Source organism: Pongo pygmaeus, chromosome 15, assembly GCF_028885625.2.
Source record: "Pongo pygmaeus isolate AG05252 chromosome 15, NHGRI_mPonPyg2-v2.0_pri, whole genome shotgun sequence".
In the NCBI taxonomy this organism is placed as follows: Eukaryota; Metazoa; Chordata; class Mammalia; order Primates; family Hominidae; genus Pongo; species Pongo pygmaeus.
The window spans coordinates 67,389,237-67,415,351 of NC_072388.2; the positions used below are offsets into that span (position 1 = coordinate 67,389,237).

The 26,115-nt window shown below is 45.6% G+C and overlaps 1 protein-coding gene across 16 annotated transcripts in view; it reads left to right on the top strand.

Annotated features, from left to right (window-relative positions):
• RAD51B (RAD51 paralog B) overlaps positions 1–26,115 on the top strand; it is a 794,823-nt gene that overhangs the window by 686,270 nt on the left and 82,438 nt on the right. For 2 of the 16 annotated variants that reach the window (XM_063651716.1, XM_063651713.1), the window contains exon 11: positions 12,277–12,369. The exons of the other annotated variants lie outside the window; for them this stretch is intronic. In XM_063651716.1, the coding sequence (XP_063507786.1) occupies positions 12,277–12,369 (93 nt within the window). The remainder of the gene's footprint in view (positions 1–12,276; positions 12,370–26,115) is intronic. 16 annotated transcript variants of the gene reach the window in all.

Genomic DNA, 26,115 nt, shown 5'->3' on the forward strand with positions numbered 1-26,115 from the left:
GGATGGACAAGCCTTTAGGAGTAGACAGAGGGCCTCAGGGAGGAGAAACAGCTGAGGAAGAGGCATCTCCCTTCCCCCTCCTCCAGAGGCTGATGCTAGAGAGAAGGTGGCAAGGCCTCACTGAGCGCCTACCCACCACTCACTAGATTTCTATCTTTTTATTATCTTACCCTGGGAGATGAATGGGGTTATCTCCGTTTTCCAAGTGACAAACAGAGATTCAGAGACGTGAGGAGAGGCTCTCCAAGGACCCGTATGGAAGTGTCAGCTGGAATTCAACCCTCAGGCAGCCTGGCTCCAAAGTTCACAACCTTTCTTACTTGTTTCAGCCCTGCCCTGCCTCTCAGGGCTAAGAAGATGTTAGTAGATGTTCCATAAATATTTATTAAATTGAACTGAACTCAGCAGCTGAACACACGTAGGCCTCTTCCACCCTGACCAAGAGGAATCCTTTGAGGGTCTGCAGTATGGAAAGAAATTCTCTGAGGCGCTAAATAAAATCCTGCTCTGAGGTGCAAGGAGGACTTTTTTGAAATTAATAGCTAATAAAGTTTATGCAGACCCCAAAAGGAAAAACAGAAAGGAATTGGAACCATTTTAAAAACAGAGTCCGTAGATAATAAAACTTCACGGTGGTGTTGTTGTCTTTCATCAAGAAGCACAAAGTGCTCACAGGCTTTAATTACATCTTCATCCCTACGGCCCCTTCTGAAGTTGGTAGATGCACGTTAATAGTACCTTTCGTTTTAGGCATGGACACATTCCAGTACCAGAAGCTTTAGCAATTCTCCCCAGGGCAAGCAGAGTACAGAGCCAGATCGGGGCACAATGACTCTCCAGGCCGGCATTCCATGCTACCTCCAGTTGTATTTCCTGACTCCGCAGCTGAAACCAAGGACTTCATTGACATATTTAGGGATGGGGGATCTGAAGGTCTAGGAAAGAAGGTGGGCAAAACCAAGGAATTAGGCCTCCACTTTGGCCTGCACACCATATAAATCCCCTCTTTGTTCACCCATATGCACATTCTTTAATTTAGGCATGGTTTTCATTTGTGTACATCAGTGAGTTTGCTCAGTCACAAGGGTGCCGAAGCCTAAGCCGGACCACTCACTTTAGGTAATGCCACAGCAGACAATCAGTACCTCTGATCATGAAGACTGGAAAAAGGTGTCTGGGCTGGGCCCATCCGTGATGCTTGGGAGGGAAACTCTCCCAGTGGACTCTGGGGCTGGGATGTGGAAGCTCAGACAGCTAGAGATGGGAAAGGGAACTTAAATTGCAAAGGAGTAATCCTGTTTTTTTTGTTGTTTTTTGTTTTTTGTTTTTTTTTTTTTGCTAGTTCATTTTCAATCATTCATTTCCTGGCTTAAAAAATAATTAATAGTAATAATCGCATATGGCTTTTTAATGGCTCTCCATTGCCAAATACTATTTAAGCACAAATTTCTTCACTAGACACTGGAGCCCAGTCTACACACTTGATGGTGTGGCTCCATCTGGGAACCCAGTCTCATTTCTTGTTCTTAATTTCTGTACAGTTATTCCTAATTTGTGAACTGCAGACCTGCAAGAGGCCAGGGCGTTTCAGCAAGGGGTCCATAACTCTTAGTGCCACACCAAACATGGGCAGCAGCTGAAATCGATAGTATGTAAAACTCAGGTGAATTTGAAAGGCCGTTAAATTCTTAGCAGCTCTTTGTCATTACGTGTTTTCTTGGGTACAAAGTTTGACAACTGTTACAAGAAGGGGCCTGCATTGTGATAACGGTTTTCAACCTGGGATCCAAGGAACCCCTCAGAGATTCCCTGAAGTATAGATGGAGGGAGCACGAGTATGGAGCAGGAGCAGATGGGGACACCCCATCCCCGCACACACACAGCTAACTCATCCCTGTAACCAGAGAGACTGTTTTGATCAGTTTTGTACACTGGGCTTTCTAGTAAGATTCTATTTGAAGAAAGGACTCTGCCACAGAGGTGAGTGGGGTAGAGTTTGCAAGCAATGGCTGCAGACAAAGTACATGTATTTCTAGCCAGTCCCTTGCCACAGTTCAGGGGGGCACAGTGAGAAATCTGTCAGCTGCCCCCTCTGTCCAGATCCACACAGTAAGAACTCTGGGTTTGTGAGTGTCTTAGATGCATTAAGTCCCATCTGGCTCTTAGAAATAGCAAGTGAGCTTGTAGATTAACCAATCTTTTTTTTTTTTTTTTTTTTTTTTTTGAGACGGAGTCTCGTTCTGTTGCCCAGGCTGGAGGGCAGTGGCATGATCTCGGCTCACTGCAACATCTGCCTCCCTGGTTCAAGCAATTCCCCTGCCTCAGCCTTCCGAGTAGCTGGGATTACAGGCGTGCACCACCATGCCTGGCTAATTTTTCTGTATTTTTAATAGAGATGGGGTTTCACCATGTTGGCCAGACTGGTCTCGAACTCCCAACCTCAGGAGATCCGCCCGCCTCAGCCTCCCAAAGTGTTGGGATTTCAGGCGTGAGCGACCGCGCCCAGCCAGATTAGCCAATCTTATTGTCAATGCAAAGACAGTATCCACTTTGCATATGTACTGCTGAGGGAATCATTAGAACATTCACTGCTGCTGAGGGTCAGGTGGGGAATTCTTTATATACCAGCTTTTCTTGTGGGCCAAAATCCCTAGAGGGATAGTGGCCACTTGGGGTCCATTTTTATCTCCTTCAGTTTCTACCCAAATTTGTCTTTGCTTATGTGGCTGGGGCCTGCCACTCAGGCTTTCAGGACACAGTGTGCCCCCAGGCAGCCTGGGCCTAGAACAGTTGTAGTAATAAGAGGTGACAAAGCAGGACCTTGAGACAGAACTTCCAGAAATTCTTTAGCTGAGCCTCCATCCTCCTAGCCGGGTTTCAGACAGGGCGACACATAAAGAAATCTCCGAACAATCCAGAGCAGTGCACATTAGCAAGTGAAGCTCAGGCAGGAGATGGGAAGGAATGCCTTTGTCTCTGCTTTCCACCCCCATAGCTCATTCTCAAAAGCCACCTCCGCAACACTCAGGCTCGGGGTAAATGCTACAAAACGGTGGAAACCTCTGATGACCTCCTCTCTGTTGCATGAACGCCTGTTAGAGGTGAAGGAAAACAATGGCAAACAGACCCAGGCCTGTCACAGCTGTGCTGGGGCCAGCTGGAATGTGGCTGTGCGTGCGCGTGCATGTGCACGTGCACGCCGGTGCACACGTGGGAATATAAACATCCTTGGCTCCCCAGCTCCTGTGTGCTGGATCGTGCTGAGTGGGCGCAAAGTTCTGCGTGTGTCCGAGGCGGGGAGGGGCAGCACCAGCACACCTAAGCGCTCTCGTTTATACATTGAAAGGCGAGTGGGGGGACAAAGGAGAAGGTTTGGGAACGGCTGGCTGTGTGCCCTTGTATGTATATGGGCACATCTCATTGTTGATGTGTCTTGGGGGAAATTGAGGGAAATTTTGTGCTTGGGTATGTGTGCACGCATGGTAGGCGCCCACACTTAAGTATGCAGAGGGGGAAGCTGAAAGAAAGTTTCGAGATTCTGTGAACATTCTCAGTTAGAAAAAAATCTGGCAACTCCCCATACCACAGGTGGGTACACATTCAATGCTTGTGAAGTTCATTTCCTGTACTAGTTACCAGCCCTTGTTTATACAGGACACAAGATGTGATTGGTAGCAAAAGCTCTAGGTCTCCGGGGTGAGTTGAGGGAGAGTGTGTATGTGGAGGGGGTTGGGAGGGAGTGTGGGCATCACTGCCCAGGTGCTCTTGAAGTACACGTGAAATCAATTTTCAACATTAATCCGTAATTCCACCCATATATGTTCAGAGGGGAGAGAAAGTAGAGCTCTAATTTTAGAATGACCCCCTCCTTCATTGCTCCAGTGCCGTTTTAGCACCCAGTCCGCTCGGGCCAGTGGCAACTCGGGTGTCCTCGTGTGTGTTTATGGGTTTGAAACGCATCTGGCTTGTTCTGCTTTGAGCTTTACTTTGTGAGCCCAGCCCCAGGAAGTGTTTATGAGCTTTTTCATTTTGCTTTATTCTGGCTCGGCTTTGTTTCGTAGCACAGAAGGGTAGAGTTTGACATAAATACTCTGTTCTTTGTGTGAGGGCTTCAGATTGCAGAGGGTCCTAGGACTGGCATTCCATAGGAAAGTTGAGGAGTTTGACCCAACCCCATGATCACACACCTGTAAGCAAACATTCTGCACACCTCAATATGGGAAGAAACCACTCTCTAAACAAACTCCTGGGCACGTGACCTCCTCAGAGTCTACTTGCCAGTTTGTTCATCCAGATGGTGACCAGCTCACAATAGACACTCAGTGACTGCTAATTAACTCAGTGACTGCTAATTAACCATGGAATATTCCATTCCACTGCATTACCAAAGTGCCAGCATCACTTCTCAGCATAGCTCAGGACCTTGTCCAATCAGCTGTCCTGAACACCCACTTTGGTCCACGGTTCACGTTCGTGTTATAGTCATGAGCCCCTGCTCTTCCGCCAGTCTAGACTCAAGGAAGCAGTGGCAGAAATCTCCTGGCTGTTGGGTTCCATGGAGCAGAGAGCCTGAACCCACCTGGAAACCAAGTCTAGACAAAACAGAGCTTTGAGGTTTACACCCACAACCTTTGTGCTGTCAGAAGCAGAGGGTGCCAGGGGATCCACTAGACGCTCCCTGGGAAGCAGAAGCCAGAGGTGCCGTGCTATTTCTCCATCTGGCCAAGGGTTTAACCCTGCTGAAGACTATTTCTGAGGGGAGTCTCCATGATGAGGGGACCCAAAGATGCTGATGGGGCCGTTTCCCAGGCTCTGTTCTAGTCCAGTGCAGGGCTCCAGTTGTTGATGATGATGGAAGTTTGTTTTATACTTGGTCCCTGCTCAGTTGGAGTCCTCCGCCACCCTCTGGCAATTCGCAACCTCTAGTCACTTGGAGACCTCTGAACAATAGCAGGACTCTAAAGACTGGGACCCATGGCTCCTCGGTGAATTCTGAAACTGCTTTGAGGTGCTGCCTAAAGTTCAAGGAGAAGCTTACCAAGGAACGGGGACCTGGGGATAGCAATGGAAATAGAGACAGTGAGGTACAGGCCACTCGCTATCCTTTGTAGGAACTTTCAGCTCCTGTTAGCTAGAGACCGTTGCAGAGTCAACATTCTACGCAAGCCAGCGTGGCACCCTGCTGGTCTATGATTCTGTTCAAGGCCCAGACATAACCAGCCTTCATGGGCTTCCAGACCACTGAGATTGCAGCCTGGGGTGACCTCCTACCCTGGCTGGAAGGGTCTCCACCCCAGGCCTGGTCCTGCAGGAAATGGTTCCCGTGGGGAGAACTCCTACTGCTCCAAGGCAGCAGCTTCCTTGGTGTCATCAGTTTACCTGCCAGTCTCATCTCTGAGAGGGTACCAGTTTCTCTGGCTTCCCTGCCTGTCCCCAGAATGATCCCAACACTTTTTTAGCCCCTGAAAGCCTTGGAAGGGTGCCCACTTGCATTTCTAGTGAATAGCATTTCCACTGGAGGCCCTTCACCCAGGGTTCCCTACAAAGGGGTTTGCTTTTAGGGAAGGGCAAGGTGACCCTGCTTTGTCCTCCTGAAGCACCACCTGTGGCTCTCCATCACTGTGCCTGCCATGCAATCATAATCCTCCCCTTCCTGTCTCTGCCCCACTAGCCTAGAAGCACCTGAAGGCAAGAGCTGTCTTATAGGCACACCGGGAAAATAGGGGGCCCTTGGTCCTGATTGAGTGAGGGCCTGGATAGGGCCAGAGGGCCTGGGTTCACCAGCCACTGGGCCTGGATAAAGGTGGTTTTCAAGGGGTGAGTGTAGTCTGGCCTGTCTGATTCTCATCCCCACTCCCTGATAGTGCTATATTTTTCACCTTGAAAATGAAGACACACTACCCTGAGCCCTTCACTGGGTTGTCAAGTGGTCATGTGGCACACGTAAGGGAGCATTGCTATGTTAAAGCTCCCCAGCTCCCTTCATTACAGCCATCCCATGGACAGAGGACCATGCTGTGACTCAGAGGCCCAGCTCTTCCTAGCTGTGCTGTTCCCTGAGTGAACTTCAGTGAGTTGCTTTATCTCAGTGACTGTTTCATCTGTGAAATGGGAGTGTCGGGTTGTCAGGGCAAGTACTTGGAACCTTCACTGAGTGGTATGGTTGTGGGCATTCCTTCTTATTGTCATTGCTTAAATAAGCATGAAGATACTTTCCTGAAGAATGATGTTTGGAAGGAAGGAACCTAGACTTTGTTATGGGGTGGGAATGGAGTAAATCCTAAATCCATCCCTTGTTAACAGGCTTGTAAGTGGAATTCTTGCCTAGCGAGATCTAGGATAGTTCTCTAGCTCAGGAGTCGGCAAATGTTTACTGTAAAGGGGCAGATAGTGACTATTTTTGGCCTTGCAGGCCACAGGGTCTCTACCACAACTGCAAGGCAGCCATGGACAATACGTAAACAAATGGACATGGCCTTGTTCCAGGAGGACTTTATTTACATTGGGCTGCAGGCCGGATTTGACCAGTCGGCCATGGTTTGCTTACCCCTGCTTTAGCTTATGGGGGGGTGCCCCACAAGCACTTGGGAAATTAATTTGTTGAAGATGGGTGAGTAGAGGCCTCTGCTAGTCCAGGTCCTCGGTTTTAGTTCTGTTTACACAGGACCAGGTTCTGTGTTCTTGCCACTGAGTCACAGCTGCAAGACCCTCACCTCCCCCTAGCCCCACTCCCCCAGCTTTGAGTGATCCCAGGCTCCTTCAAGCCCACTGCTGAGTGGGGAGCAGTTTCTGTGCCTTCCAGGATCTGTCTCCCCTACTGCCACTCCCCATCCAGGGCCTTTTCCCTCCATCCTGAGTTTGTGGGACACGCAATTTGTAATCTCCTTAAAACTGAAGAAGCGAGGTCTCTGATTGATGTAGATTAAAATCAGCTGCAACCTATTAATGGCCCAGGGCCCAAGACAGATTTTAGGAAACAAAAACACTGGACCAAATTAGACTGAGCCGAACTCTGTCTCCAGGGAAGGGAGGTAGAGTAGGAGGCTGGGGGCGGGGGAGTGGCCATGTGGTTTTCATTACTTTGGATTCTCTTCCTGAAGCCAAGTCACCCAACACAAAGCGTATGGAGCACCAAGGCAGCGGCCAGCCTCTGGAGCCCGGCTCTCCCTGGTAGAAGCCCTGGGTCCTGTTGGGGGGCTCTGGCTGGTTGTGTGTCTGTAATTAACAGGTTTCAAAGTGGTTATTTTGGAAAAGAGAATTTCAGTGGCGCGTTAAAATCCTTTCATCAGCCATCAGCTGCCGTCCCAAGGCCTTCAGCAAGGCCTGAGCCACTTAAGGCTTCTGAGAGCTTTAAATTCCCAGGGTCCTGTTTGAGAATGTGGAGGCTTTTGCTATGGGTTTTATTGGGCTGATGGTTGCCATGATTTTCATTATGTTGTTTGGTTCCTGGGATCATAAAAATGTGTGCCTCTTCCTAGAGTACCTAGGATCATTAAAAAGAAAAGGGGAAAAAAAAGCCCCTGCATTTGTAGCTGCTACATAGCATACAAACCATGGCTTCCTTGTGGGAAAAGGGCCAGCTCCGGCTCTGGGCTAGGGAAAATCATCAACCTGGAAGGGACAGGACAAGCAGCCACACCCAGTCTCCACCTCCCTCCCATCCAAGGACACTGAGGCCCAGAGAGATGCTCATCTAAAGCCGGCCTGGAATCCTGGTCCCACTCTCGGTCAGGTGCTCTTTCTCTTCCTGGTGACTTGAGGCTGTGAGTAGAGTTGGGAAAGGTAGAGGAGTCTGAATTCTGCTGGACTAGTGGGGACACCTCTAGGAGTGGAAGAAATGGTCAGATTTACAGGCAGCATAAAGTGAAATGCTGAAGTGGACAGAGGAACGATCCGGGCCAGCCTGGGCATTCCCATGGCCTACAGGACAGAGAGGGTTACTGCAGCCTTCACTTGGCACCCACAGCCCTGAGACATGGAAAGAAGGGAAACAGGTACCAAATCCCACAAGCCTCAGAGATGATTTCTCACCGCTTTGAATATGAAACCTCTGAAATCTGGTCAAGCTCCCAGAATCACCCTAGGGGGTGACAGGAATTTTGGTTAAACCCGTATTATCTGATAAGTGGAATAGTAACCTGGCTTTACTTCCTATTTTGATGATGGCTACCTTCCAGAACCTTCTTTCATGGAAAACATGAAAAATATTCTGGGAGAATTGCTATTAAATAACCTCTGCTGCTTAAAAGCAAGGCCAGACCAGCAGACCTTGCTCTCAGCAGGACACATGTAAGAACTAGTCTACAATAAAGAAGCTATTAAGGCGTGTTCAGAGAATTAGAGAGTGTTGGAGCTGGGAGGGAAATTGGAGTTCAGCTAGGCCAGGCTTTCATTTTACAGATAGGGAAACTGAGGCCTCAGGGCATATCCAAAGTGATCTAGGGGGCATAGGGAGTCCAGGATTTGCTTGACTATCCCATTCTTCATGAGGCCACTGTTCCCCTTTTGGGTTGATATTGTCATTCATTCATTCATTCATTCATTCATTCAGTTTTTACTACCTCCTGTGTGTCAGATGCTTCTAGGCACTGCTAATTTTGTTTCTTTGAAGTTTCTAGAGGTGGAATAAAACAGACACATTTCTGTGGACTACATTAAAGAAGGAAAGGACTTTTTCCCCCAAAATCTAGGTTTGGGGAAAGTCTGGTGACTTTTGTGAGCCTGGGGCATCTTTGGGAAACCCCTGCCCTCTTGAGTGTGTCTTTCAGATGAGTGCGAAATATCATTGTCAGGTAAAGGGGTGACTTGCCTAGGCTGCCCCCACTTGCAGTGACCCCCGCTCCCAACAGCCACCTGGCACAGTGTGGCCCAAAGGAATCTGGAAGTGAACATCAGCAGAGATTCTCTGGATCCAAATTTGAGTGAGGGCTGGCGGCAACCCAGACTAGCTGGAGGCTGCAGATTGCATGGGTCTCTCCGTCTGTTTCTCATCATTCTCCTCCTACGGTTTGCTTGTCAGTCCTTTGCTCTTGTTTACCTCTATGTGGATAATTCCTCGATTATAAATCAGAGAACTTGGCACTGAGTTCTGGATTATCTGTGATCTTTAACTTTCCCAGGGCAAAAGAAATTAAACCAGCAAATCTCTTTGTTTCTCATGGTTCAGCATCTAAATCATGGAAGTGCGGGTCTGTGTAGAGTGAGACAGCCTCAGCCCACCTCTGCCCCGGCCCCCACGCTCTAGGTGAGCAGTCATGCATGCATGCATTCATTTATTCACTCAACAGATATTCAGTGAGCACCCATGTGGCAGCCTCTCTTCTAGAAACTGGAGATACAGGGTTAAAAAAAGGACACTGTTCCTTCTTACCCTGTTTGCATCTTAGTATGGGTGACAGTAAGCAGACAAACCAACAAACATACATACTAGTGATAAATGCCTTGAGAAAGTAAGCAGGTTAAGAGATGGCAGTGAGGAGTGCACTATTTTACACACAGTGGGGTCAAGAAGACCTCTCTGAAGAGGTGACATTTAGCAGAGTTTGGATGAAGAGAGAGTAAGCAATGTTCAATCCAGAAAGAACATTTCAAGTAGAAGGAATAGCAAGTGCAAAGGCCTGGGACAGGAGCAAGTGTGATGTGTTTGGGGAACAGTAAGGAAGCCAGAGACTGGAGTAGAGTGAAAAAAGGGGACAACTATGATACATTAGGTCAGAGCAGTGGACAGGGGCCAGCCATGGAAGTGGTGACTTTGGGTTTTGTTCTGAGCTTCACAGGATGTCCTTGGAGGTTTTGGAGGAGAGTGATGCAGCAAAGATGAACATTCAGAGGCTATAGAGAGGCTCATGGAACAACAATGGGCCAGCTTGGGTTAAACATTGGCATTCAGACACATGGCAGTGGTAGCTGCACCTCATGGGTGGTGCTTCCAGTGGGAACTGTTGAGAGCTACATGTTTCGACAGGGTGAGGCTGGGCCTGGGAGCTCACTACCTCTACCAATTAGTGTTAAGCCCAGAAAAAGGAAATGCTGCTGTTTAAATTGTAGGGTTGGAACCTGTGAGTCATAGAACCCCCAGCCAAATGGGCCATGGTGGGCTCTGGGAAGTTACTGGTGCAGGGTCTGAAGCCCCCAGCTGGGCTGTTTGGCCACCCATGGGGGCTTCCAGACACATTCGGAAGAAGCAGACTCAAATACAGACCCCATCTTTGGGGGCTCTGGCTTTATTTTTGGCTGACTGTATACTGTCTGGTCAGTTTCCTTCCCAGTGTCTTTTACTTTGGAAAAGGCAGGCCACCTCACAGGGGAGCAGAGAGAAAAGGGGAAACACATGGATTTGGGGCTCAATCAGCCCCACAACACAACCCTCACCTCATCACTTTGCTGGATTTTGGAAAAGCTACTGAACCTCCTAGAGCTGTCAGCCACATGTGGCTGTTTACATTTAAATCAATTTAAGTGAAATAAAATTTAAAAATTTTGTTCCTCAATTTCACTTACCACATTTCAAGGGCTGAATAGCAACATGGGGCTTGTGGCTACCTATTGGACAGTGAGATGTAGAAGATTTCCCTCATGGCAGGAAGCTCTGTTGAACAGTTTCATTTCTTTAAAAAGGAAGCAATCCATGAGAACTTAACAAGTTAACACACACAAAGCACAAGGTGTTTGCCTGTCTTACTACAGGTGCTCAGCAAATGGTAGTCACTGTGATTGATCATGTGAATCTCCATCCTCGCTCTGCTACTGACTAGCTATGTGGCAAGTCATTCAACGTCTCTGAGCCTCTGTTTTCTGATACGTAAAATGGGAATAAAAAGTACCGCGGAGCACATTTCCACAGCATAACATGATCCTTGTTTTTCTCAGTTCTCTCTGGACCCATGAGAACTTCCTTACCAACCCTCAGCTGACTTATCTAGACCAGAGCTTGGAAACTCCAGTCTTGTAGCACTTAGCAGGAAGCAGGACCTACTGTGGCCCAATAATGCAGTCTGGAGATTTTGGCCATTTTGAAGGATTTGACCGTGGCTAGTGGTGTGGAGTTCCAATGAAACAAGTGGACAAATCTGATCAAGAAAAATAATCATTTGACTCAAGTCAGATATTTACCCTGCTCTGACGCTCTGAAAGACATCATGCCTTGGGTTCCCCAGCTCCAGGCCCCGGCTTCCCTGGCTAAACGTTCCTCCTGTGGGCGCAGCTCTCAGAGAGGGGCTCCCAGGCAGCCCTTCTAGTATCTCGGCCTCGAATCAGTCTTCCATTTTCCTCTTGGGGTTTTTGTTGTTGCTTAAACGTTTATTAACTACAGGCATTTGGCGGGTGGAAGTCGGGATTTGCCTGGGGCTGGAAGGAAGTTATTTGCCAGGCCAGGATAAGGTGTGGTTTCAGAGTTGAAACTGGAATCCCCTTCACCTGCTTAATGCATTTCAGGGGAGATTTGTTTTCAACTCCCAAATTACCTGCTAGGAATTCTAGACCTGAGATCCTATCTCACTGGCTGTTTTCTTTCATTTCCGATAAGAAATACAAAGAAAAAAGAGTGAAAGGCTCAAACACGACATTCTTGCACTCTCTTAAATAAAATTACATACAGTGAGTGATTTTCTTCCCTGTCTTCTACAAAGCAGGTAATGGGAGGGCCTGACCTAGCCCAGAAAACCTCTGCTCCTGGGGAGGTGTGGCTGGGAGCTGCAGAGAGCAGGTGATACTAAAGATATTTTTTAAGTGCTTGTTGGCCATTTGTGTATCTTATTGAAATATAATTTATTTTCAAATATTAATTTTATGTCCAGCAATCTTACTAACCTTTCCTTTAGTTTAATAATTTATTTGTAATTTTGGGGATATTTTCTAGTACAAATCATACAAAGGTTATGGGGAGTGTTAAAACTCATAAGGGAGTCTCCAGTAAACTCAAGTTCAGAAGAAACAGAGCTAGAAGGACCTGTGTCCAAGCTTGTGGAGCGTAAGTGAGCAAGAAGTTGCCTAAATGATGGTCTAACTATGAGCAACAGGACAAAGATAGACAGCAAAGACATTTCAGACATATGGACCAATAATTTCTTTTCTTCCTTTCTTTCTTCTTCTTTTTTTTTTTTTTTTTTTTTAGAGAGACAGGGTCTCCCTCTGTCATCCAGGCTGGAGTGCAGTGTGCAGTCACAATTCACTGTAGCCTCAGCCTCCTGGGATTAAGTGATCTTTCAGCCTCAGTCTCTCAAGTTGCTAGGACTACAGGTGTGCACCACCATTCCTGGCTATTTTTTTTTCTTTTAGAGATGGGGTCTCGCTATGTTGCCCAGGCTTGTCTCAAACTCCTGGCCTCAAGTGATCATCTCACCTCAGCCTCCCAAAGTGATGGGATTACAGGTATGAGCCACCCAGGTGGACCAATTTCTTTCTTTCTTTCTTTTCTTTTCTTTTTTTTTTTTTGAGATGGAGTCTTACTCTGTCGCCCAGGCTGGAGTGCAGTGGCATGATCTCGGCTCACTGCAAGCTCTGCCTCCCGTGTTCACGCCATTCTCCTGCCTCAGGCTCCCAAGTAGCTGGGACCACAGGTGCCCGCCACCATGCCCGGCTAATTTTTTGTATTTTTAGTAGAGACGGGGTTTCACCATGTTAGCCAGGATGGTCTCGATCTCCTGACCTTGTGGTCCACCTGCCTTGGCCTCCCAAAGTGCTGGGATTACAGGCATGAGCCACCACGCCCTGCCCGGAAGCTGGACCCATTTCTTTAGGCTGGCAACTCAAGTGATTATTGTTGTTTTAAGCCACTAGGTTTTAGGATACTTTGCTATACAGCAATAGATAATTAAATAATTTACCATATTAAAAACTAAAACCAAAAATAATATTTGTTCATTTAATATTTATTAATTGTTAATGAATAAATTAACATTTAGTAATTTATTAAAATGCATATATTCATTAATCCATTTAAATGTTAAAAATAACATTTTATTATAAAAATAACTGTTTTTTAAAAAATCCAAGTGAGAACAGTGACAGTGTTTTACGTTTTTGCAAATCTCTTGACTGTCTGGCTTAATAGAAGACAGCTGGATTCTCATATCGGCTTCTGCATTCAATCAGCTGTGATAATGTTGTTTTGGTTGAAGTATGCGAAGGAAACCCAGCCTCACATAGTTATTTTGTTGGAAAAGGGACGAATATTTTAATAGTCTTTTCAGATAATTGTGAATATTCTTCTTTGACATTATACCAAAACTCAACCAATAGTAGATTACTAAGGTTAGTTACAATGTGGAATCTGAAACTATATCAATGAACTTTTTGTGCTCAGTTATGTTAAAATTCAGTTATCTGGCTTGTACTCTGAATAGATCTTTTGCTCATGCATGATTTTGAAATAATATGCATGGGTCATTTGGAAAATATTGCTTCACTAAGTCATGCAGATTTTTCAAATTTAATATACTTCTTGATGAAAACTAAAAGTTCTTATTTGTTAATATCATCACTGATCTCATCAAAAACCTCTGTAAGTGTTGGGAAGGTGTTAAGTTCACTATGGCAGATACAGGTTTTAAAAAATTCTAATTTTTGCTTTATACTTCTATTTTGGCAGAAAATACTGTTAATTATTGTCTTTCTTGAAGTGATGAGCTCAGTTTGTTTATTTTTGAGAAAATGCCTGTCAAATAACCAAATCTGAATAACTGTGGTTATTTGGTCCTTTTGAGTAAACATTGTGTTCCATGAAAGTGACTAGTGCAGATCACAACTCAGGACACTCACACAAGTGCTTTTCCTTCAGATGACCATCATACTTCAGGATGCACCAGAAATGCTTGATACTTTGTTTCCAAGTCATCGCACAAAGAAAAGAAAGGGAAGGGAAGGGAAGGGAAAGCAAGGAAAAGAAAGGGAAGGGGAAGGGGAAGGGAAAGGGAAAGGGAGGGGAGGAGGGGAGGGGAGAAAAAATACACTTTTGGGCAAGGTTTTATAAAATTAATAATTTTTACTGTCTAATTTAGGACATTCTTCGGTGAAACTGGCATTTTTTCCCCCTGTGAGTTTGTAGCAGTGAAGAATGCCGTGACTGCCAGCATAGTCTAGCACCAGCAATTTTACCTAGATGTCAACACAGTGAAGAAGGCAAATAACATCTTGGTATTATTATGAAAATAGTTTTGAGCTTGCAGACACCCTGATAGGGTCTCAGGGATCCCAGGGGACTGCAGACCTCACTTGGAGAATCAGTGCTTTAGGGAGATGGCTGCCATTCTGCTACTTGTAGCATTTACAGGTAAATGTGCTACATGCTAAGACGTATATGTACCAGGTCTTTGTGCAAAATTGTAATCACCACCATTTATTGCATAAACTAGAAAACATATCATTAGGTATCAGCTTATTCTTGTAGATGGACTAGATATGAGACAGGCGTTTTATTTAAGGGAGATATTTTTATGCTTTTATTTGTCCCACTTGTCAAAGGTATATGGATGGTGGTGAGGAAGCTAGGCTCTAAGCCATTTCTGAAACTATCAGTGTTGAATAAATAAGGTACATAAGGAAGCTAACACTTGCACCCCTTCCTTTGTAACTCTTCTACCGCCTTGATCCAGTGAGCCCTGAAAGCTCAGTGGGCTGAGGAAAACATCCTTTTTAGAGTAGCAGGGTGCCCTCAACTCCAGTCTAGAAGTGGGCAAAGTTCTCACATTGGCAGTACCTGCAGTGTGGGACAAGAGAAGCAGCTGGCCCAGAAGGCAGCGTTTGTTCAAATGGTCATGGCACCTGTGAGCATTTTATTGCTGTGGAAGATCTCAAGTCATTGCTTCTGCTAAAGTGCCTCTGAGTTCCTACATAGTGGACTTAGAGCATGACAGGGCGGGGATATGGTTGTTTTCCATTCTTGTTCAGCTAGGCTTACACATCCTCTCACTCCCAAAAGGCAGAGTAGGCTTGCACCCCACACCTGACTGGGCTCAGCTCTTTGGTAAGTGATTGCGTAGCTGTTCTGCCTGTGACTGCAGGCCCCAGTCTGCAGGAGGGAAACAACAGGCAGTTGTGTCCTGAGCCCTGGGAACTGGAGATCTTTCCACATCTGTTTGCTTAGTCGGGGGGCGGGAGGAAATCACCAGAACCTTCAAACATGGGGCCAGAGCAGGAAGACAAAGGGGAAGCCTTAAGCCGATGGCGACCCCGGGTCATATGAGCCCCCCCCAGGCCTCCCCCATCCCCTTTCATCCCCTCAGGTCCCCGACACTCAGCCTTTTCATCCTTCTCCAGGTCAGCAGGATCAGGTTAATGTGAGTTGACCAGAAAGCTTATCTAATGAAGGCAGAGACAGGTGTTTGAAACCCCTTCCCTGCTGAAAGCTGGGTTGAACAAGGTTAGCAGTGTAGCTGAAGCCAACATCATACACTAATTGCATTTTCTTTCCTGGAGCTCCTTCTCTTCCCCTTCTTCGTTCTCTGGCTTGGAACCCCTCAAGGTCTCTGAGAGCCAGTAACCAAAACAAACCATTCAAAAAACGAAGGATTTAGGGAAAAAAAATTAGGGGATGTGACATTCTGGACCGAACAGTGGCCCTTCTATGCCAGAGCCTAGGAACCAGTATTTAGAGGCATCCGGCCACTTCCACCCAGTGGGCATGCTGAAATCAGTTACTATGGGCTTATCAGAACTGATTGCACAGAACATTTCCCACCTTCACAATCATGATGTCGTATTTGTAGCTTGAGTTGACCAAGGTGGGAATATTTATACCACAGAAATCAGCAAGCTACAAACCAGGCTTTTCCACCTCCAGGGCCCGTTGTTAAACATTTACTGGCACACCAGTGCCTCCACTGTAGCTATTGTCACTCAAAGTATGATTCTCAGACCAATTACATAGGAATTTCCTAGAGATCAGAAATGAGGTGGGGCAGGAGGGTTGCCATTTAACGTGCAGATTTCCTGGCCAACCTGAATTAACTGAATCAGATTCTCTGGAGGTAGAGCCTGGGGAAATGCTTTTTAGCAAGTCCCTAAGGTTATTAATAAATTCAAAAAAGTTTGAGACTTCAGCCTTAGGGAATAGGAGAAAAGAGTGGGTGTGCATCTGACTCTTGGCATCTGGAAGGAACAGCTGGCTTCAGTCCCAGTTGGCCTAAGAATGGACAGCTGTTTTCTCTCGAGATAGAAACTTCATGACAGGGAAAAGAGCTGGGAATTTTGGGGTCTCAGCTACCCACTGACAACATGACTGGTTCTGCCTTGGATCTCAGGATGAATCCATTTTCCAACTTGAGACTTTGACCCAAGACAGCATGAGCAAATGCCCAGATGTATGTACAACGTAGAGAAAGTCACCATCATTTGCATCATTGGTGGGGCCAGTGGAGCCCAGGGAAAGCCCAGAGTCAGTTTTCCATATTAGATTGCCCAGGACAGCATTTTTCTTTCAGATTTATCTAGACATTTTCAGGAGCTTTCCCAATCAGGCATGATTTGTAAAGCAAAGACCTTGTTCACTTCATCCCACTGAGCTGGAAGAGAAGGTCTTTTAAGGCAGAAAGAAAAAGAGAAGAAAAGGAGAAGAGAGAAAGTTTCTTTGCCTAGAGACAGAAAGTTCATAAGGAGCTTAACTCTGCTTTCGACTTGTTTTGCACCTGCCTGAGGGAGTGGTTTAGACGGGGACAGGTAGTGTGAAAACAGAGCTAGTTAGTAAATGCAAGAGCTGGGGTTTGGACCCCAATTTTTACAGCCAAAACAAAACAAACAAACAAACAAAAAAGACCAATGCACTTTCCTCCCAAGCGCAATGCGGTATTTTTTCCACATGCAGTTGGAACCCAGAGGAATCCTTAATGTGCAACTGGGGTAGTGACATAGGACATATACGCTCAAAGTACTGTGAATTCCTAAACCATCAGAGCCCCCATACCCTGATGCAAATTCCAAAACATAATCCAAAGCCACATGTAAAACTTGTGGGGTTATAGGCAAGTAAATTATGAACTATTAGATTGTTGGCTATTAGATTATCCACTGGAATGGATAATTGGGAGTCAACCATATTGATACATATCATTTAGGCACTCCCCATATTAGACAGTTAAGCTTGTGGCAGTTTGCTAAGTTCATGATCATGTGATCATTTCCTATACATTTGTTCTAACTGTTCAGGGCTTTAATTAAACATAAAACTTCATCAAATGGGAGGAGGAAGAAACCAAATGGCCCCTCAGGAAAACAAGATATGAGCTCATATGTATTTTTTGCCAGGTTTCATGGCCTTTCTTTGTGCCCAGAAACTCTTCCTCACCCCAGGACCCATCTTCACTTTAATACTATCCATTCAACAAATACATAGTGAGGACCTACTGTGTGCCAGTTAGGGTGTGGGGAAGAACAGGAGACAAACCACCTGGTCTCATTCTCATGAATTTTACAGTCTATTGGGAAACAGGTATTACACAAGTCAGTTTAAAAATAAATAAGTGATTATACATTGTCCTAAGGGCTGTGAAAGAAAAGTACAAGGTACAAAGAGAAACGTCAATAGTCCTGAAAGATTGACTGCATCAAGAACATGTCCATGGAGACCAGGCTGATGGGGTTTTTGTTTGGATTGTTTTGGGTGGCAGGGGGTAGGGGTAAGGGCACATGGAGCGTTCTGTTTGAGGTACTTGAAAGGGAGATGTCAAGTAGGCAACTGAATATCCAAATCGACAGAGTCTGTAGTGGAGCGGTGACTCAAGCCCGCACCTGGATGAGGTCATAGGGATGGAATGTCCGAGGAGAGGCAACAGCTGGGGCCTGCTCTCTGGGCCACCCATATGCAGAGCTCACGAAGGAGGCACTCCCAGAGAGGAGGGAGTCCCAGAAGCCATTTACAAAGGGTATTTTATGAGTGGGCAACGTGAAAGTACCCACATCAGACAAGCACCTCAGGACCTCCAGGACACACCTGACTCCCCACTTCTCCCTTCTCATGAGCCAGGCAGGCTGTCTGCAGGCCAGCCAGTGAATTGAACTGGGGCTGTCAGAGTATGAACAGCTGGCCATGTCTTGGACAGTGCTTCATGACTCTAAGTTATTACTTTCTGTTCCTTTCCTAGTCCCTAACTCAGACCCAAGCTCTTTGCTCCCCGGAGCTTCTAAGTGTGTAAGTATTAGGAAGAGAGTAAATAAACCAGTTCACACAGATGTATGAATAATGTTTAACCAGCCAGTTCTCTTTGAGATATATTGTTGTAAAGAAGCAAAACTAAATCTCTAATCTGTGGAATTTCAGGTAACCTTTTACATTTCAGGTGGTACCCTCGAGAGGGAAGACCTTTTGAGCTGGGGCTGCCACCCTGTTCCCTTCTAGCTTCCCTGCACTGTTCCTGCAGCAGCTTCTTTTCTTCCTCCATTTCTGAATCCCCAGAGTCTTGAAAACCTCCAGAATTTTCAGAGTGGTTCCTTTGGCACCAGTGGCCATGCCTCTGACAATTACAGTAGCTAACATTTATATGTAATTGCTGGCCCCTCATATTAAACCTATGTTAACCCTATGTTAAATGAAGTTAACCATAACGTAGGGTTGCTGTGACTTCACAGCAAACTTCAACCCTGTGTTAACTGACTTCACAGCAACGCTATAAGGTTGGGTCGGTTACTCTTCTTCTCTGGGTGAGGCTGTGGCTGGATGAGAGATGTTTGTTAGCTGCCTGTGGACACACAGCTGGCAGGCTGAAATTTGAAGCAGGGTCTTGCTCCCAATCCACACTCAGGGCCGCGTGAGTGGGATGTGAGCCTGTGTCTGCCCCCGCTTGGGTTTGCTGTCCTGAGAGAACAACAGCAAATCCGTGTTCTGTTTCTCTGAGGTAGCTCTTACTAGACCTGGCTCAGTTTGACCCCTCTCTGCGGCTGGAAAGGAGGACAGCCCAGGGCAAGGCCCTGGTTGCTGATTACAGACAAGATGGGAGTCATGTGGGGTGTCAGCTTCTGTCTCCTGAGAGAGAAAACCGAAAAATGCTACCTGAATTTCCAGGATGAGGTTGAAGGCACAATCTTTTCAGGCCAAATCTCTTGGGCAGAATTGAAGAGACTGCAAAAAAAATATGGAAGTGTCCCTCACCGTTTCTGGGATGTCTGAATTCCTCCCTCTCTGGAATGGAGCTGCAGGAAGGCTCCATAATCCTCCCTCTCCTGGCTCAGAGGCCCAGCTACACTTTCTAAAACAACCCAGAGCCATCTGATTTCAAGCATGTACCGGCTCGTGTGTGGAAGACAGTAATTACCTCCATTCCAGTTAGGAAAGCTGAAACCTGCCTTTTTCATGCCTCAAACAATTATCGAAGTGCCTTTTGAAGCTCTGGATAGAAGAGAAAAGCAAAACAAACCAAAGAGCCAATTACAGCCTGGGATTTGAGGGTGGCTTAGTTTTGTGCAGTGGGACTTGGGAGAAACTGTGGGAGAGGGTCAGAGGTCACCCCAAACCTCCAGCTGCCAACCAACTTTGCCTGTGCCAAAAGAACATTATTTTGCATTTAAAATCAAGGCCCCTCTCCCTGACTCAGGAACGATTTGCAGGAACAACCTCTGCATCAGCTGTGAAGAGGGCTCCCTGATTAAATAAGGCCTGGAATGCATTTGATGTTGAACAAAACAGTTCTCTGACAGCTTTTCTTACTTGCCATTAGAATGTTTCCCCTTCAGCTGAAACTTGGTAAGATAAAATGAATCCCTGGGGACCCTTTTGTTTTGGTGTACATATTTGAGGAATTTTTGTGGCCTGTGTTCCATTTGGAGTTAAGGTTCTTGGTCCCTGAAGTTCTTCCAGGCTTGGTGGTAGAATCTGGCCATTCAGAGGCAGGCTGTGATGAGAGTGGAAAGCAGATACCAGTCATGAGGGCAGAGGACAGCAAGTGGCCCTGCCGTGGGATGGGGAGCCTGAGGGCTTTTTTACAGTCCCCAAGGAGAGTTCCCTGACATTCAACCCTGCCACAAGGCGCAGAGTGGAAAGTGGAGTTGGGGCATGGTGGGGTTGAAGCTGGATTAGAATGGACTTGGCCAAGATCTGTTCATGATGTCTGGGGTGGCCTTTTGGATTAACAGGATTTGATTGACTGTCAGGGCAACGTAGCACTGTCTGGGAGGTTCCCTTTTGAGTTTGGGTGAGAATCAGGAAGACAGCCAGCACCAAAGAGCCCTGAAAGAACCCACTATGCCTTATTTACATCCTTAACCCAAGCTGGATAGAGGAGCTTTCTCTTGGCCCTGGCATAAGTGCCCAGCTTTCCATCTGCCTATCATTTACCCCCTCAACAGTGGGCTTTGATGTTTACCCTCCACTACAAGAAAAAGCATTTGTAGGAATGCCTCTTGGTATATGTGGAGGACTGCCCCTTAGTATAGGGAAAGTTGTCCTCCATACACAAAGGTTTTGTGTCCTGCAAGTGCTGTATTTTCTATCTGTGTTTTGTTGAAAAAAAAAACCACATATAAGTAGACCTAGGCAGTTCAAGTCCATGTTGTTCAAGGGTCAACTGTATTCCTATAAAGCAAAACAAAGAAGCATATTGCTTAGGAATGTGTCTGTCATGCTCAAAATGGAGTGAATATCAATTGTCTGGTGGCATCAAAATGGCCAGTTCTGTGACAGTAAAAGAGGTTCGTGTCTTAATCTTTTGATAATAATAACAGCTATGGTGTATCACAGCTTTACCAAGTACCAGACACCGTTCTAAGGGCTTTGCATGGTTCACTCACTCCTTACTTCATCCCTCGGTGGCAGGTGCTGTAATTATCCTTATATTGCAGACAAGGACATTGAGACAGAGGTCAAGCCACCTTCCCAAGGGCACACATGGCGTCTGCACTGCTCCTGACCGACCAACAGAGAGAGCTGCTGTCATGATCCTCAAATGAGCTATGCATGTCAAAAGTTTAAAAATAAAAAAGATAAAAAGATGCATAACATTTAAAAAGTAAACCATTTCAGGCTAGACAGACTAAAACTGAGAGATGGCCAGAGCAGAGTATGAAAGATAAATCTATGGACAGAGTAAACCCTGACTGGCTTGAAATTAGGGCCCTTACTCCTCCACACTCCTGACAGGGGTTGGTTCAAGACCAAGAAATAGAAGCACATTGTGAGTTCTACACATGCTGCCCTGGGACACACACAGGCTAAACACACCCACAGGCTCAAGCTGGCTTTGAAGTTGTGCCTAACAGATCCGAGATGCATGATGAAGGAATGTTCTGGATGCGTTCTTCTGAGATTTTAGAACTGAGTTAACTCACGTTCTCCTACAAACTGTCCCTTGTAGTCACTGTTCAGAAGGATTCCAGGCTGCCTGTGTCAATGATTTGACCCCACAGGATGGTTCTTTTTTAGGTTCTGACAGGGAGCAGAAATGAGTTTTTTGACTCAAGAAGATGGACGAATCTGTAGTTCTTTAAAAACCATTTATGTGATTTCCAGTCTTTTCTCTGAGGCAGGTCTCCAACGATTTCTCTCCAGCATGTGGCAGAGACCACCAGCTGCTTAGCAGGCCCTCAACTGGGCCAAGAATGTTCATTATAGGGGTTTCCACTCTTTCCATCTGTGGCCTGTGATAGGCAGAGTAATGGCCTCCCAACGACGTCCAAGTCCTGATCCTTTGAACCTGTGTGTATGTTACATGGTGAGGGAGAATTAAGGAAGCAAAAAAGGTGCTAATCAGTTGACTTCGGGATAGAAAGCTTGTTCTTGGCCCAGCATAATCACAAGGGTCCCAATATGTGGAAGAGAGAGGCAGAAAACTCAATGTCAGTAAAGCAATGTAAGAAAGACTCAGTGGGCCATTATCAGCTTTGGAGATGGAAGGGGCCATAAGCCGAGGACTGAGGGCCACCTCTAGAAGCTGGAAAAGGGAAGCAAATGGATGTTCCTCTAGGAACATCACCTTCCAGATGTCTTAATTTTAGCCCAGTGAGACCCGTGTCAGACTTTTGGCCTCCAGAATTATAAGATAAATTTTCCTTGCTTTAAGCCATTCCATTAGTGGTAACTTTTACAACAGCAATAAGAAAGTAATTCAAAGTTATCATGGTTTTCAACCCCCAGGTTGTAGGACCTGGAGGACATTGTCCCATGAGCTGGGAAGTGAAAACCATGGTGGTCACCTTGGCATCTTCCCACTGACCATCTGGGAATTCTCATGGTTCTCCTGGCTAAGCCCCATCTACATGTGAGCACTTCAGCCATCAGAGTTTCCCTGCAATGGGGTCTCTTCTTGACGAGTGATGTTCCATTTCTTAGCAGTGTTGCCAGGGCCTCTCGTTAGTGTGGTCCAGACATAGTGTGGTCCTATAGCATTACAACAAGCTGCTTTTCACACCCTCACTCGCCCAAAATGCCAAACACTTCCAGCCAGCACAGGGTCTGGGGGATTTTTCTTCCCTTCCAGATAGCCAGCCACAACTTCTATGAGCTCCAGAATATGGAATTAGCGTGATAGAACCATGACATGCCAAGCGCCGGGAGCCAACCTGAGCCATTCTTGGGTTTGAGAAGTTATCAACTGGGAAATACTTGTGATTTACAATTTTCTTCCGTCCTCCACCATTCCATCACATGAACATCCAAGTCAAACTTCTGAGCTGGGTTAAGAAATTGGAATTCCTGGGGCTCTGGTTCAGGTTCTTACTACCTCCGTGACATTGGGAAAGTTGGTTACCATCACTGCGCCTCAGTTTTCTTATCTGTAAAATAGGGAAAATACGTGAGTTAATATATGTCAAGTGCTTAGTGAACTGTCTGGGTCATGTCCAGTGCTATAAAAGTGTTCATTGTTGTTGCTGTTGTTCCTATTGTTGTTATTTATTAAATGGGTCCCAAATCTTGAGGCAAGTCGTTTGGAAAACCAGCTTGTTCATGGTTTGCCACATATAGTCATGTGCCACATAACAATGTTTTGGTCAACAACTGACCACATATAGGACTATATAGCCTAGGTGTGTGGTAGACTATACCATCTAGGTTGTGTAAGTATACTGGACGATGTTTGCACAGCAACAAACCCACCTAATGATATATTTCTCAGAACGTGTCGTTAAGCGACATGTGACCGTATTGTACTTCCAGCAATTGAGATGAATTACCATTGCACACAGTGCTGAAGCTCAGGTGTGGACACCCTCTTTTAAAATATTTTTCCCGTGAACATATCCTCCAGGAAGCAGGCTCTGGTGTGTCACAGCCAGATGAGTGATTGTTAGGGAAGACAAAGCCTGTGTTTAGAGTTATGCAAGTGTACTGGGGAGAGGGCATCTTATTGCTGACTCACGCCCACTGGCAACCCAGCCTGATTCATCTAGACTGCTGCAGAGCACTCTGCGTGGAAGACCTCTGCTCAGAGGATCTCAGCCCACTGCATGGCCCACCAAGAGCCTCTGATATTCAGGCCTCTTTCTTCTTCTGGATTCAGTTCTTAGGTCCCCGAAAGTGGTAAAGGAGAGAGGAGAAGACTAGCTCATTTTCAGCCAGGAATGGCCCCTGGCACACGGGACACTGCTTGCGTTGGACAGAGGCCACTCACAACAGGCTTCCCCTTCTGGGTGTGGTGGCCAGCCTGCCCTGACAACAGTGCGGCCTGAATCTGTGACTCTTAGTGGCTGCTTGGGACTGCTGCAAGACTCTTTGGTCTGTGACTTGCCCAAGAGAGAAGTTTCTGGGCAGAACGGGGAGCTCAGGAGAGAAGAAAGTTACATCCGCAGTAAGTTTCAATTATAAAGCCCAATAATAATGATGACCAAAACAAAACCAAACGAAAAAGCCTACATGCTCTTTGGTATTATTGGGACTGAAAACAATGGAACTGAGTTTCTTGACTTTTTCTTAACCTTATCCCCATGAAAGAGGTTTGAATTACAATATTTTATCAAAGTAAAAGCCATCTGAACAGCTGCCTGAACTAACCTGGGAGCCTAGACAGTTTTGCTTCTTGACCTCTGGCATGTTGGCGAAGGGGACAAAAGGAAAGAGAGAGTAGGGGAGGAGCGAGCTCCTTCTGTTTTCTGGGCTGGCCATTTGAGGCCTATGAACCAACTGAGCTGATGTCAGACTCTGGCACTCCCACTTCCAGGAGTCACAACAAAGTGGCAGGGATCAGGGGCACGCCTGGGTCTCAGAGAAGTCACACATTGTAGGAGAAAGAGAATATGCTGCGCAGACACACCCAGATTTGTGTTTTGCTGCTCCTTTCACTCCATGTGATTTAGACAAATTACATAACCTCTCTGCAAATAGGGAAAACTTCCTTGTGCCTGTTGGTCTTGGAAGGACTGGGACTACATAATGCACCAATGGAGTGTCTGGAGCACATCAGATGTACAATATATGAGCAGTAGCTATTTTTATTATTAAACACAACAACCACTTGGGCCAAAGGCTACCTAATTTGTAGAATCATTGAGCCAGAAAGAATTGCAACAAGTCAGCTCATAAAGTATGCATAGAAAGAAGCCTGGAAGGAAGTTTACTAAATATTAACAATGATTATTTCTGAGCAGTAGAATTGTAAGGATATTTGTGTTTTCTTCTTTATACTCTTTCGAATTTTCCAAATCTTCTTTAGTAAATGTGTATTTTTTTATACTGAAAAACTTTAAAACATTATTTTTTTTAAAAGTCTTCCATCTCAGTTTGTGGGCTCCAGTCAGATTGCACTAAGCTATCTAAAACCACAGTCGTCCAACCTGTTGCTAAAGCCATGAGAAAAGGCTGGCACCAACCAGTAAAGAATTCCTTCCATTCTTCCGTACCATACATCCTGAATGGAGCATAATCCCTGCATGGTTTCTAGCCCATCATAACCTTGCTACACTGTTTCATAGAAAAACTTCAGCCATTGAGAATGATGTCATTCATCATTTTTCCTCTTACTTTGCCTTTTGCTGCCAGGAAGCCTTAAACAAATTTAATACTCAATTATAGTAACAATTAACTCAGATTTTGGGCATAATTATTTTCCCTTCTTCCTCTATGGTTTAATTTTCCCTTTTTTATTCAACCAACTTATTGCATATGTGACTTTCATTGTAAACTACCTCAAGTACACTTTAAAAGTTGGACATAAATCATAAAGTATAAATAAATGAAGTTTTATCTGATCTCTTCTAAAAACCCATGATCAGCCTGTTAAAATTCATATTACTAAACATCTTGACCAGTAAATGTCAGGAGGGTGGCATGAAGAGCAAGAAAGAGAAAGCTCTGAGTCAAGGTCCATATTTAGTGGGAAAAAAAAATCCTGACAAATATAGATTTGTTCAGAACTAATTATTTACCTTTTAAAATGGTTACTTAATACTTATTCTAATATGTCCTGTGAGCATCTGTTGGGTGTCAGGCACAGTTTTAAATGTTATTTCATTAATTTTGTGAGGTAGGTATTATCATGTCTAGCTGAAGAATAAGAAAACTAAGACTCAAACAAGTTAGATAACTTGCTCCCAGTCTCCCAGTTAGTAAGTGATAAGTCTGCAGAAGAAACCCTGGTCCGTCCAACTCCAAGGAATTCGCAGCCCTATTCTGTTTCATCAAATACAGGTTTTCTTTCTCTAGGTGGATTATGTTGAAATGGTGAACCAGGCTGAAGCCACAGGTTGGCTGAGTTCTAAATTCAGAAGCACAGCTAGAGGCTCCTGTGGAGTGAGAGGGACTAAAATTGCTTCAAGTGCAGTGGATTACTGGGGTTAGGCTCACTTCTAAAAATGAAACACTGAAGTGGGGCTTTCTTTTTTTGTTTGTTTTTGAGACAGGATCTCACTCTATCACCCAGGCTGGAGTGCAGTGGCACAATCTTGGCTCACTGCAACTTCTTCCTCCTGGGTTCAAGCAATTCTCTCACATCAGCCTCCCCAGTAGCTGGGACTACAGGTGCGTGCCACCACACCAGGCTAATTTTTGTATTTTTTGGTAGAGACAGGGTTTTGCCATGTTGGCCAGGCTGGTCTCGAACTCTTGACCTCAGGTGATCTGTAAGGTGGAGCTTACTAGGAAAGAAAGTTGAAAAACAGCTGCTGATGATATATCTGAGACTATTTCTTATAGGAAACTGTAGGTCTATGGAGGCAGGAGAAATAATCACAGCCCAGCAACCAGAAATTAGGATGCTTTCACTA